The 14,476-nt window shown below is 30.7% G+C and overlaps 3 protein-coding genes across 3 annotated transcripts; all 3 read left to right on the forward strand.

The window, feature by feature from the left end:
* The first annotated feature begins 1,677 nt into the window (after nt 1-1,677).
* On the forward strand, nt 1,678-6,152 carry LOC137922838 (uncharacterized). The gene is made up of 7 exons (XM_068765928.1): nt 1,678-1,966; nt 2,050-2,464; nt 3,071-3,216; nt 4,141-4,277; nt 4,699-4,786; nt 5,236-5,450; nt 5,976-6,152. Exons 1-7 carry the CDS (start codon nt 1,751-1,753, stop codon nt 6,100-6,102), a joined length of 1,344 nt encoding a protein of 447 aa, XP_068622029.1. The 5' UTR covers nt 1,678-1,750; the 3' UTR covers nt 6,103-6,152.
* Nucleotides 6,153-9,025: 2,873 nt separating this feature from the next.
* On the forward strand, nt 9,026-10,468 carry LOC137922911 (uncharacterized). The gene is made up of 3 exons (XM_068766021.1): nt 9,026-9,275; nt 9,848-9,911; nt 10,362-10,468. The coding sequence occupies exons 1-3, from the start codon at nt 9,069-9,071 to the stop codon at nt 10,433-10,435; spliced, it is 345 nt and encodes a 114-aa protein (XP_068622122.1). The 5' UTR covers nt 9,026-9,068; the 3' UTR covers nt 10,436-10,468.
* A 220-nt stretch (nt 10,469-10,688) lies between these two features.
* Nucleotides 10,689-13,880, forward strand: ND-19 (NADH dehydrogenase [ubiquinone] 1 alpha subcomplex subunit 8). Its single transcript, XM_068765849.1, has 4 exons — nt 10,689-10,965; nt 11,642-11,817; nt 12,331-12,438; nt 13,503-13,880. Exons 1-4 carry the CDS (start codon nt 10,837-10,839, stop codon nt 13,618-13,620), a joined length of 531 nt encoding a protein of 176 aa, XP_068621950.1. The 5' UTR covers nt 10,689-10,836; the 3' UTR covers nt 13,621-13,880.
* The last annotated feature ends 596 nt before the right edge of the window (nt 13,881-14,476 follow it).

The following is a 14,476-nucleotide window of genomic DNA, read 5'->3' on the forward strand; positions in this document are numbered from 1 at the left end:
CTTTATTTTTGCCAAACAATTCTGGTAATATCATTGTAATCCAAATCTAAACTTTACTTAAAAACTACCAGTTATCTAATTGAATATTAAATACTTCTCAATTTTAGAAAGAGCATGCCCACAAATTTTATTAATTTATAAACGTAAGAAAAACTTAAAAGAAATGTACATTAATATGGTAGGTAACAAATTCTAAAATATCATGATGAAATTCATTAACATAATAATTACCAAAATTTTCTTACCCAACTTCGAAGATAAATATGCAAAATTCTTTAAAGGCATGGGAGTTTTATTTCTCATTACTATGGTTAATTATTGTTATTTTCGCAATTATACAATAAAACACGGTTTTGTTAGTAAAGATAACTTTGAAAATAATTGTGTTGATGAAAATCACATGGTTTTATTTAATTTAAACAAAAAAAATAATACAACATAGTATAATACCTATTCTGAAGGATGCCGTCGGAAAATAAACAAAGAATAAATGTGTAAGTACTAACCATAGAGTTACCAAAATAACGTTTTCATAAACTAAAGACCGTTACGAAAAAGTTAGCCAATTAAAAATAGTAAAGGAAACGGATAATGAAAGTATAATAATTAATAGAAATTATTTGATTTAATTTATTCAGCTTTTAACTTCATTTTCAAACGTGAGGGTAGTGTGATATTAGATAGTACTGTCTATTTTTCGTTATTCATATTGTTTATAATTTGCTAGGAGATTATCAAACATTATTATCTTTTAATGTTTTCATTATTTTAAAAATTCTTGAGTATTTATGAGTCACTCATTATGCACATCGATTTAGACCGTGAAACCTTGGTTGCTCAAAATTATTATGAAACGTGTAAAACAGTACCTAAAAACAAATCGAAAACAACAGAGATTAAAAATAACTCAAGAGATCTAATCTTGACCTACTGACTTGACTTAATTAAAAAACTTGACCAAAAAAGCGACAAATTTAAATTTTCTAGTCATGTCAAAAAGATTAATCAGTAGACATATTTATCAAAGATTTTGATGAAAATTATTTTATTAGTTCTGTTACAATATGTTATTATTTTTATTGGTTTCTCTGTTCTTATTCTGTGTACCCTTTAACAGTAATCATTTCTTTTATGAACTAAGTAAATATTAATTGTTGTTTCAACAATTAACATCGAAACGTTCGCAATGGTTTCCAATATAAATCCAAAACAATTTTTGACTGTTAGTGGTAATTTTATTACCTTAGAAATTTTTAACGAACACGACTTATTTACAAATTAAATTCGTTTTTGTGAAAGTGGTATCGCTCGGTGTAGTCAACCGTTACTAAAAATAAATATAAATAGTAATAATAGTAGTAATTGCAAATAGGATACGGTTTGGTTTGCAATTTCTATTACAGATTATAAATTTAATCTTTTCAAAAACGACCGATTATTAGTTAAGAATAAACATAGGGTTGGGGAAGCCCACCTCTTACAAATAATTTAAAAATTAGTTTAGTTGTTACAAATTTTAGTACAAATTTCTAAATTTCTGCATATAACCATATTTCTTTAATATTGACGCTAGATTACATGATAATTATTTGTAACATAAAGGAAAGCTTTTTATCAGCCACACCAAAACCGACATCACTAGTTTCTGTCAGAAACAGTTGTCAATTATTTGTAAAATTGTTTTTGTTTATTTTTTTTTCAGACATATGATATTTTTCATAAATTGTGGATTAATAACCACAAATATAAAATGTCTTTTGATATTACATGGAGCATTGATAAATATAAAGATGATCATGAATGCGAAGATCATTGGGAATTAAGAAAAGCCTTTATGGAACATTGGAAGCACGAGTATCCAGAAGAAAGATTAGTCTGTTTAGGTAGAGTGTTTGCAAATATGGAATTTATGGGATGTAGATATCCTATACCTTTAATGCAAGAAGTAACTCGACTATCAACAGAAGTAAGTAAAACAGATTAATCAACAGTTCTTTGATTAAAAATCAATTTTTATTTACTTGTACTTATTAACAGTTTTTTGGTTAGATAGTAACAGATTATAGAAAATCCAAAAAGAACAAATCACAAAGGACATTTGTATCTGCGTCCACTGCAGCAGAAGATCGAGCTAAAGGTGTAAAAAGAAAAGGAGGAGTAATTACTGATATCTCACCTCAGAAATCGGCTAAAATAAATTTTGTACCACAAAGTCAAAGTAAAATTGAAAACTCTGATGAAAATGATAATGAACAGACAGAAAACGAAAATGATGAGAATGGTTTACAATTACAGAGTAAAAAAAAGAGTTCAGAAGTTGTTTACACTAATGATTATTTGAATGAAATGAGTGAGGTTGAATGCTTAAAAGTTATAAGATTCAACGAAGATATGTTTGAAACTACCTATGGTCGAATGGTTTTATTAATTAGACCTTGGACATCTAAATTCTCTAACATACAAGGTTAGTTAGACAAAATTTTTACTTGCCCCATATTTAACTAAACACGACTATTCTGTTAAGGAAGCTTGTAAAATCCCTTAAACTCTTAATTTAAAGTTTACAAACATTGCCCAAATAATGCTATGACGTTTCTGATGGCATTGTTAATGATAACAATTACCTCCAACTGTTTAGCCAAAGCTCTTTTTTTGAGGCAAAGATGAAGTAAAATAAGGGAGTAAACATGAATCTTGTATCCTTATGTTACTTTTTAAATGTGGAAGTATTCAATGCTAGATCAGGAGCCTGTTTGAGTCTTTCAGATGTGATATATAGATGCCTTTTAAGTTCATAGTGAAAGAATAAACCATGGCTAAAAACTAAGTGACTGCACACTTTCTCTAAGATAAATTAGCCCATGAAGTTTGCAAGTATGACAAGAATAACTAGAAACTTGGAATAAAACTTTTACAATGCTGTACTATAAGTTTTTTAGCCAAAATATTATTTTCCAAAATAAGTATGTATGTATCTACATATGTACAAGTATGTAGTATGATTTCATTTGTTAGCTATAAAAAATGATTAAACTCTTATTTCTAAGATTTTGTAATATGTATTTTACAGCAAGTTGCAGTGTCTGTCATTTAGCAGCAATAAGCAAGTACGAAAATAATTGTTTCACATTTTCAATAAATGGAAAACTTGTGGCCCAAGCCACTGGACAAACCAAAGCTGAAGCCAAAAGCATTGTAGAGATCATGGCTTGGAATGTGAGTATTTCTTATGATTAAATGATTTTATGCTGTTCAATCTATTTAATTATTTTTAATGTTAATTTTAGTCTAACATGCTAGGATTGAATATGTATGGTGTTTTGCAAAAGGATACAAAACCATGAATATGTACTTGGCTCTGATTAAAACCCTCGGGTTGTTCCTTCATTATTCCTATAGTGCTGGATCATGGTAACATTTTAACATGTGTAGAGTCCAGCCTGACTGATGACCACTTACACAGCCCCATCTTGATAGGGTATAATTTGCCTTCCGCTTCCACTGCTAGAAGCGTGTCGTAACTTGATGGCCTCTCCTCCTGGACTACCATGAATCCATCACCTATAGTACTAGAATGCTAGTACTAGTGCCAGCTTGATCTATGGCTCAGCTGCCAGATACAATTTGGCTTTAAAGGAAATTGTGAATCCCTGCAGCACCAAAGGTTCAATTGTTAATGTAGCTTTCTTAAAGCTTCTCTCGAAATCAACAAAATCTAAAGCTCATGAGTTATTTCACCCACAATGATGGCAGTATAGAGGGTACCATTGTGTTGAGGTGTGCTATGCAACTATTACAACTATGGAATGTCCATTGCTGAGCCTAAGCCTTTCCCTTAGATTTTAATAAGAATCGTTGGAAGCTATCTGTATCTGTGTCTTCTAACAACCTTAATAAGGTTGTCTGTTAACTCTGTGGGTCTCCATTTCAAAACCTAAGAGCGCCAGCAGCCATCTGTTGCAAACTTTGTAGTCTACCCACTGCCATTTGAACTTACCAATTTGTATGTTACTTTATGTTTGTCTATGGGTCTCCTCTTGTTAGCATGGTAAAGGTGAATTCAGGAATTTTAAACCATTTGAAAATATTATATTTATCATTATGGATAAATAAAATAGATATATTGATTAAAAATTGTAGAGATTGAAGGAAGAAGTAGTAAGTGTGGTAGTCAAGGAGCAGTGGATAGCCCAAGGTCAACATGTTACATTGAGAGACATTTCTGGTGCAAGTGACGCTGTCTTTGGCACGCCTATAGAAAATAGTGTCGCAACTAAGTGAGTCTGTTTAAGTTATGTTTTTACTAAAAATCACAATTTTAAAATAATATTAAGCAACAATTTAGAGTATAAATCAATGTGACATTCTTCCTAAATAATTGCATATTTGATCTGATTCTCTTCATTTAAATAATTCAGATAAAACAGGACCAAATGGCTCGACAAACAGTAATTTGTTGCACTGTTTGGTCCATAAGGTTTTTAAGAATTATAAGTTCTAATTGTGTGTTAGCCCTTTCCATAAAACTTGAGCTCAATTGCATTCTGATTTTCATTTTTGCTTCATTTACTGGACACTTGGTAAGATTGCAAATTTTAACTACAGGGTTATATTTAGTTCTTTACAAAAAGTATTGTCGTCCAGTTCTTAAAATTATTAATAATGTACAAATAAGTAAACTACATTTAAAATTTACAGAATGATGCAGATGATGGGATGGAAGGGTGGGGGATTGGGGGCTGATGCTCAAGGTATCGCAGAACCAATTAAACCTAATTTACAAATGGTATGTTAACAATTATTTCATGACTTTTTAACTTTCAATTTCAACTTAAACTATAACCGGTGGAAATTTATTTATTTATTAACAAATCCTTCAAAAGTCTGTGTACACATAGATAATAAAGTTTCACTAGATATCTTACAACTTACTTATTTTTAAATCTAAAATTAAAGTATATTGATATAATAGTTTTTACTTGATCAAAATGTGTGGACCTTTGATTGTTTACTGATTGACATGGTTGATATTATAACATATACATCAAACATTGTTAATTTTATTTAAAAATAGAAACTGCTGTGTCTGTGCGGCTCGATTCGGCGGCAGATTAGCTTGTCCGAGCCGATGGTTACTTACAATTAGTAATTTTACAATAATTGACGATACAAAAGTTGCGTTTTCATTCAAGTACCTACTTGAATGAAAACATCTTTAATTGGATTTTATTTCAGGTAAACCGAGCAGGCCTTGGTAGTGATTCAAGAGATGTCCGAAATTTAAGGAAAGCAGCACATTCTTTAATGCGTAGATTTATAGCGTCTGACGCTTTTGACTTGGACCTCGTATTCACAAGTGATTTCAGCAAGGAGGAGCGAGCAGTGTTACACCAGTGTGCCCAGAAGTCGGGATTGGCTTCAAAAAGCTATGGGGATAAAGACAAAGATAGGTAAATCTTTTAGCATCGTAATTTTTACAACAAATTTGAAATTTAAAGTCTTTTTTTTATTTTTTTTTAATTTTTATATAAACTAAATATTTTGTAGGGTTGGAAAGCTAAGAAATTTGTGTTGCCAGTTGAATAAAAATCCCTTAAATATTTTTGTTACCGGAAAGAATACAGCTCAGTAATTATTCAGATATATTATTATTTATTATATATTTCCATAATCAAAACAAAAATCACAAATTACTTTAAGCACTGTACACTGCATTGATTTTAGAAAATCAATTCTAACCCCGATGCTAACATTTAACTTGTGTTATGTGTATTAGAGTTACTTGAAATGATACTATAAGCAAAGATTTTTAACAATTTGTAACAAAAATTTACATAGCAAAAGTGCACATAAGCTACTAATTTGAATATAAAAAAGGCAACTCTAACAACTATTATAGGTTCCATAATTGATGCATAAAATATTATAATTAATATTAATATTTTCTAACATAAGTAATTAATGCTTTATTTTAGATTTCTCGTAGTAAAGAAGAAATTGGATCCATTTTCTTTAGTGCGTGCGGTGGTTCAAAAAGGAGGCGTTACTCCAAAGTATCAAGTTTTTATACCTTTAGCACTTGACAGACGAAGAAAATGTTAAAAAATAATAATTGGTAATAAAGTAATAGAGTGAAACAAATGATGTAATAAGTAAACAATTTTATATTTTTCAATATTTTTATTTACCTAAATATCTATATTGAATTATAGATCAATTAAAAGAAAAAAATAATAAAGTATTCATATCATTTTTTTTGTTTTATTTTTTATAGTCACTTCAATAATGATAACACATATATATATACAAAAACATTGTCTTAAAACGAGTGCATAGGTGTTAATTTTAATGACAAAAAAGTTAAGTCTACAGTGATCTCAACAAGGCTAAAATAAGGTTATGACCTTACTTCATGTCTCCATTGTTATCATCTTTGATTCTCGTGCATAAAAAAAAGATAAATATTCTAGGCTGCTATCTCATATTTCGCACATTATGACATTAGAACTATATATGGCTCTCGCTTCTAGTTACTTCTGGTCAACTTATTTTACTTTTGTCATATTTCGGTATTATTCATATAAAAAATATAAAAACCCATTGATTTCTTTGTAATCGGAATTGAATAATTAGCTTTACCCTACTTTTAACCTGACTTGCACTGCTGCCCATATAGCATTAAAAAATTCCGCGGGTGCGAAAGCGCGGAGCCCTAACGGTGGTTAGCCTAAAACCTCTTTTTAGGAGGCGACATACATGTTCCATGGAGTGACTAGGCTCACGAGACTCCGCGACGGTACCTCCGTTTAGGCTGTCACTCGTCTATAATAGTTAAGCGTAAATCAATTAGCGACTCGGTCGGTTACTATTACAAAGCTAACGTTACTCCTCAGAAAGCTTTAGCGCTGGAAGGAGTGGCGAAAGTAATTCCAAGAACGCGTCTGTCTAAAATGAACGGAGCTTGGAGACCATTGTGCTACACGAGCCGATATCTATTCCGTAGTGGCCGGTTGGTTTTCGAACGACTGTGAAATGTTTTACGTGATGCTTGTCTTAAGACGATAATCCCGTGCCCAGAGACTCAAGCGCATGTCCCGGTCGCGGGACAGCGGGATGCCTAAGTGTGTCGGGTGTGATTGGTATGCAGGTAGCGGTACCTACAAACGAATTTGTGTGTTGTGCAGAGCTAAAGTAATGGATCAATGTCGGTTTTATAAACTGGGCGATCGTCGGCTCTTCCTAGTCTACGTGTAGGTCTTCATTACGCACTTACTATGACGGGCCTGTGGCCTTGCACATAAACCTATTATCTATGACTTGAAGACTGCGAATGACACGCGGATTTGCGTATGTAAGAAGGGTGTTACAATTTTATAGAGGATCACTTTATTTGAAAGTGACAATTTCATTCGGTTAAAAATGTGAATGTAAATATTAAAATATAATAATGAAAAATTTATAAATATATTTAAAATGTAGGTCATTTAAACAAATGAATCAATGACTGTGATAATGCAAAAACTGCGACAATTAATAAAAGCTGTGATATGGGAATATAGATGAGGCAAGGAAGGTCAAGCATGGAAGAAGGTATGTAAGTGAGAAAGAATTCTGAAGGATAAAAATATGGAATAAAAATTATAAACATGGAAACCTTAATTAACTAAATCTTTAACGTCCCTGTCCCAAACACGGTAGGCGAAAAAGAGAGGTCCCAAAAAAGTGGAGCCTAAAAAAAACAAAGGTGCGGTTCGCCGAAGCGCACCCGGACCTCTTGCGCATGCAAGTAGCAACAACAGCATAAACTATATTTTATATATACTATTTCTCATAAAGGCTAGAAACAAAGCGTAATTAACATTCAAACACAGTTAGCTAAACACCATATAGCCATCACGCAAAAAGGCATTTTCAGGCCAATGCCACAAGTACCAACTTTATGGCCACTCATCAAGGAGCTGCTATGGTCGCCCTAGATGAGTATTGTCTATGCGACCACGACACCTCCGGTTGTCGTCGTCTCAAGGACACATCTCTGCTGCCGACTTTCGCACCCTGGGCCTGCGTCCTTTGTCAAACAGAAGGATATACGGCCGATTATCACGGCTGGATGATCCTTTTTTGCGAGAAGTCCCAGCACCCTCATCTTTCTACTCCCTTCGCCCAGCGTGGCAAAGATTGGCCGCGCCACCAACAGACAAGTGTGCGTTGTTCGCTAACGCTGTTCAAATCCGCGAAATCTGTAAATGCCTTAAAAGCATATTAGGTCCTTTATAACACAATAGTCATGAAAATAATCAATAAAAAAAAAGAAAAAAGGTGGTTTAGAAAAATGTATTAACTTTATGATTATGTTAATCACAAAATTATAACCTTTTTCTAAACCGTAGTGACTTAGATTAACCAAGCTATGTATGTTACTTAAGCGTATTTATGTTATTAATTTATACAATAAGTAGGACTTATGTATCTTTCCTAGTTAAAATAATACGAACAAAACGCTTAAATTAAAACTTCATTTTTGATATCTAGGCTCGACTCTCTTCGACCCGCGTCAGCCATCCGTTCTCTTGTCATGGATATTGTCCCGTGTTCTCATAAAGTAGTTCGCTTCGTTATTTTCAATATGTACTATTTAGAAGTTACAAATTCGGATAGAATCGAGATACTACATCCTTATATCAAATAATTTGTTATAAAAGATTTTTTTTGAAAACCAAATTTTGTTTTATTTTTGTACGACTGCCAGGACGATTAAATTTAATTACTTCATGACATGTTTCGAAGTCCCCAAACAATAGAATAATACTTAACGTACGTTGGCGAACTTAGGCACCTTACATTAGTATGCATCGCGTATAAATGGTGGTACATTATCATGATTCTTGATTACCATCTAATGATTACATATTCCCACCGTAAAGTACGGGTATCAAATAACTAATAAGCAATAGGGGTTCAATCGAAACCGTTCACTATATAAAAGGGTGAATTTCAGTACCGTCCACAATTGTTACAAGTCTATCTATCACAAATCAACAGTAACTTTAGTTTACATTTTTGATAAAATGAGTGCCAAATATTCTGTCGTTCTTGCGCTAATCTTTCTTTTCTATGCTATTGTTGAAGGGTCTTTTATAAAACCAAACAATGTACCAAGAGTTGGAAGAAGCAATGAAGCAGATGGAATGTTTGATCAAAGTTCGATGGGCTACGTAATTAAAACAATTCCTAGTAAAAATATTCCCCGTATGGGAAGGAGAAATTATGATTCGGTACGTGAATTTCAAATAAACATTTCAATTACAACTTCATAGTGTTACATACTCTTAGAACAGATTATTGGTTATTAAACTTTTATTATCATGGTTTTAAGAGTACAACAGAATTTTCCTTTTATTACATTTCATAGATATGTTGGATCATTTTTTCCTGTCTTATAATAAGTATAATTACAGAGTATGAGAGAATATTAATTTTTGAATAATTCACTTGCATTAAATGCCCTCGCAGGTAGCTTCTTTGGAAGCAAAATCACGATTTCTTTTTTAGTATAAATTCTTATGTGCAAAGCTTAAAAAAAGTAACCGAGACAATTGCTGGTTTGTTTATTGTACATTACAGTATACATTTAAATATTACTATCTTTTCAATACTGCTTTTTTCCTGAATATCTCGGATATTCTCAAGGAATTCATTTTTCATGGTGAATCGTGAATGTTTACGTCAATAAACTCGTTAAGTTTTATTTTCTCTGGACACTTTCGCGAGTATTTGAAGTGCATTAAATTTATAATTTTATAAATGATAAATAATTATAAAAATGTAATTTTATCTTTTTTCGCAGGTAAACAGATATGATATTCCAAAATTTTATCAACTACCAACAGAATCATTTGATTTGTATGAAGGTGAGTAAGCGTCTGAATGTTAATATTACGAATAAACTTTTAATGTTGCAATGTTTTTCGTTTTAAAAATGTTTTAAAAGATAGATCAGTCGCTGAATGACCAGCGCAAGATCGATCATAGAGGCGATATTTGAGCGTCTATAAACTGAAAAGAAGAAGAAGAAGGAAGTTAAACTATATCAGAATCAGTTTACCGAAGTATTTGCGAATAGCACATGTATTTCTGAAGTTTACTAGTTTGCTGCTAAGAAAATTTTTCGCTTTTGTTCCTGTAGGTGATGTTACTATAAAAGATTTTTATATGTCTTTTCATCGTAAATGTATAATAAATAAAACCGACTTCAATGTTTATTTTTTAAAATTACCCGGACAGCATATTATTAATATCTATCCATGTATGTCATAAAATATAAAACTTTATTCTTCTTATAATTATATTTATTATTTTAGGTGACGATCAATCTAAATATGCTCCGGAGTCATTAGCGACGACATATAATAATCAGTTGGAAAACATGAAGTAATGTTTACAAAGGATTTTCAAACCTGGATAATAAGCTGACACTTAATTTTGACTTATGTTCTATCAATAAATAAATAATATTACTCATAGTCATGTCTTTTAATTTTACATTGTAATAATTTTGCATTTATGTTCAATATAAAATATAATATTTCTGTATATAACGGAACACAATGTTTGTCAATGTCAGCATGTTAATGCTACCAATTTAAGATGGCCAGTGTATTTTACAATAATTATATTCCTTTCTCTTTTGTACACCTCTAGATACGGTATTTATTTTTATCTTTTAGTCGGATTAAACACATATATTGGAACTTTCTTCCACTATTACAGTGGGAGAAACTCAAGTTTTTTCAAAATTATTTGTAGCATTACGTCGACCATAAAACTACTTTAAACATGGTGGTAACCGCTAATGTCGTCCTGCCAGAAGATTCTGAATTGACTGTGGATGAGGTCAATGTAACAACAGCTACTTTGAGAGCAGCATCTTTCCACTTAGGAAAATATTGTGAGAATGCAAATAATGTTAGTATCTTAATCCTTTCATATATATTTTGTTGCCTTTTGTATAATTGGTAGCGGTAGCTTAAATATTTCCATATTAAAGTTGATTGCATAACAAATTTTACAGTAGGTTATGTTTTTGTATAATAAATTATCCAATCTTTCAAATAGCTTTTTAAAATATTATAATTTACCAACATTTTACATCTTGTGAATGTTTAAATTGATGCTTTATGTGATAGGAGTTGAATCTTCTTTTGTGGTAGCATCTTACCTGATCTTTTAAGATTTGGTTTACAAAATTTTCGTGTACATTTAATCATATTGGATGTTTTCGCAAAAAAAGACTTCAGTTCAAACAATCATCAATAAAAGATGTTATCCAGAACACGGTCGTAAAAACGCGTCTCAGTATTATTAATTCCCAAAATTAATTTTATCTGTCTACACAATCAATCAAGTATTAGCAGTTTGATAGCTACTAGCGTGTGATATATACTATTTATTAGATCAAAAAATCTTTAATTAATTTACTTCTCTCAATGTATTGATTTCACTGAAGTCAAAGCAACTACAATAGATGATATTCATTATCATACTGTGATTATTGAATTATTAGATAAAAATAAACATTATTTTTCGATTTTATTTATCCTTTTAGTCATGTAATTGCTGATAAATAATGTAACATTTTCAGGAGTTTATGCTCTGCCGTTTTGAAGAGAATGATCCACGAAAATGTATCAACGAAGGAAAAGCAGTTACTGCCTGTACCATGGAGTTTTTCCAGAAAGTGAAAAAAGCATGTATGGCTGAGTTCAACCAGTATGCAAATTGCATTGATAAAAGTTCTGGAGATTATAGTTTCAGATAGTATGTATTTGTTTCTATTATTTTTTGACCTTGATAAATATTTTAAAATTATATTTTTACATAAGTTGATTTTAGATAATCTCAACATTGAATTTGATTATAATTATGATTAATTTTAGTATTATGATTTGGTACAAAATTTGGCACAAGTAAATGATGTCATTATACTTTTATAGATTTAATACACAAGTGTACTCTTGCTTGTCCATTTTGATTAGCAACTTTATATTCTTGCTTGCATTGATCTAATTGCTGGCATAATGTTGCCTTTATTTAGACCGTGTTTTGTTTTATCTATACATAGGTAACATAGGTAATATCTATTGTTTTATAAAATAATACAGAAATAATTTATTTGTACAGATCAATAATAAATATAGTTATGTAATTTAAAACAAGGGTTTACTACTACAATATGGTTTTGAAGTATATTTAATAATTATGTTAGTTTATGCCGTTCAGAATTAATGTTTTGTTTTGAATAATATAACCATAATTATTGTATACTTTCAGTTGCCGTAAAACACAAGGTGTTCTTGATAAGTGCATGTTGGAAAATTTAAATTTGGAACGTCCACCATTTGGGTACTTCTGTGAAGTGAGAGTTCATGACACTAAAAGGTATTGTTAATTATTTGGTTTATGATATTGGATTTAATTAAAAATGCTTTTTTTTTCATTAGGCACTTTTCACATTTGTCACTTAGAACTATAAATGCCCACTGTAAGGCGTAGACATCCCCAAAAGATATCTGTAGTTGTATAGACCATAATTGCCACACTAGGTAAGTGGGTTGGCGATCACAGTGTGGTATTATATTAAATATGCTGCTGATGATGCTCATCCTTTGGAAACTTGTTTGTGAGCAGTGGCAATCCTACATAATTAATTCACAATGTGTAAATTAAAAATGTGTAAAGTAAACCCACACCCTATCACATTAATAAACTGTAATAGGACTTTTCAAATAGATAATAGTAGAAATTGGTTTGATTACATTTTATTAAGAAAATAGGTTAGAATTATATAATTATTTTATCCTTTTTGTTATACTATTCTTACATGTGATTATAATTTATTTGTGTTATTACTCATTTTATTATTTGCTTTTTTAGTAAGTAGTTTTTATAACTAAATGTGATAAGTAGACTAGTAACACTAGTCTACTGCATAACATTATGAGTAGACTATGCTTTTTAGCCATCTTTTGTTGATCTTTTGTTTACCATCAATCAAATCTACCAAGCAATTTTGTTTTACTCTCACTGGCACAGAATATTTGATGTGATGAGGCTTGGCCATTTTTCTAAATGTATCAGTCTTATTGTATAATTTAATTTTCATTAATTAAAATGAAAAAAAGCTTCATTAACCTAATATATTGAATTATCTCATGGAGTCATTGTTGATTTTGTTCATTTTGACTAATTTATCTATTCAAAATTAGATAAGCAGGAAATGAGCCCACAACAAATATAATGTTAAAAGTTCCACACACACAGACTAAATAGCATGTTAGTTTCTTTAACACAATGAATTTACAGTTCTAATTTGTGACAAAATAACAAAAATTTTGTAGGTTCAATAGTATATATAATTCTAAATAGGAAAGGTCCCTCTTCAAAATCTTAGTTTTTTTTGGTATGTATTAATTTTATTTATTTGATGTACTATTTCATTTTAGACCCAAGCCACCCGTTGAGCCGAAAGCTGTATACCCAGATGCTACTCCAGCTCTGCCCGAAGATGCCGAGAAGAAACCTGCACGGTTTGGATCTCGCTTCTACTGGATGACTGAATAATCAAGATGTTAAAGTTCTTGAAAAGAAAACAAACAAATAGCAGAATTTTTAAATTTAGCGTTTGTTGCGTACTTCATTTAAAATCAAACATTAGATAGATTTTGTTGATTCTTTTGTAATCAGTTTACCTAATTTTGAAAAATTTTGTTTATATTTATTTAAGAGTCACCACAATGCTAATGAAAGCTCTTATTAATCAATTATTTATCTAATGTTGTATATTAAATGTAGTTATTTGTTAAAAAGGTAGAGAAATAAAATATTGAAACATAATTCGTTTTTAATAATTACTTGTGTTCTTTAATACCTGTGAATTTTTATTTAATTTACACTAAATAGAAGAAACAAATCATCAGATAGTTTGGATATTAAATAAATTATTTAAACTGTTATGTGTAAGGGAAATATCGTAAGAAACTACAGCATGTTGTATTTGATTATTTTACCGAATTTTTACATATTAAAAAACAATATTCAGATTTTTTGTCTTAGCTGAATATGCGAAAATAAATACAGTAAAAGCTCTTTATTCGCGGGGTATATGTTTTATATGTGAATATGAAATGGTAATTTATATGAGCTTATGGGAAATACGTCCCTAGGACACAAAAAAAAACCAAATATATTAATAAATCAATTGAAGTCTTTGAACATTTTCATTAATTATCTTAAGGCTTAAAGCAATGGTTTTAAGAAATTTGTAATTTTCTATTGCGCGGCACTTTTTAAAAGCTTCAATTCACACTGATACGCAGCAGTCGCATCAGCGATTTGCCTCTTAAAAATATGACTTCTTTTCATAGACGGATCAGTTTAATAAAGAAATCACAAAGCTCATTTGTCATTCTTAAACCAT

The sequence above is a fragment of the Battus philenor genome, unplaced genomic scaffold (genome assembly GCF_028537555.1).
Source record: "Battus philenor isolate CCGP_79_NKW_IND1 unplaced genomic scaffold, ilBatPhil1.0.hap1 SCAF_20, whole genome shotgun sequence".
NCBI lineage: Eukaryota > Metazoa > Arthropoda > Insecta > Lepidoptera > Papilionidae > Battus > Battus philenor.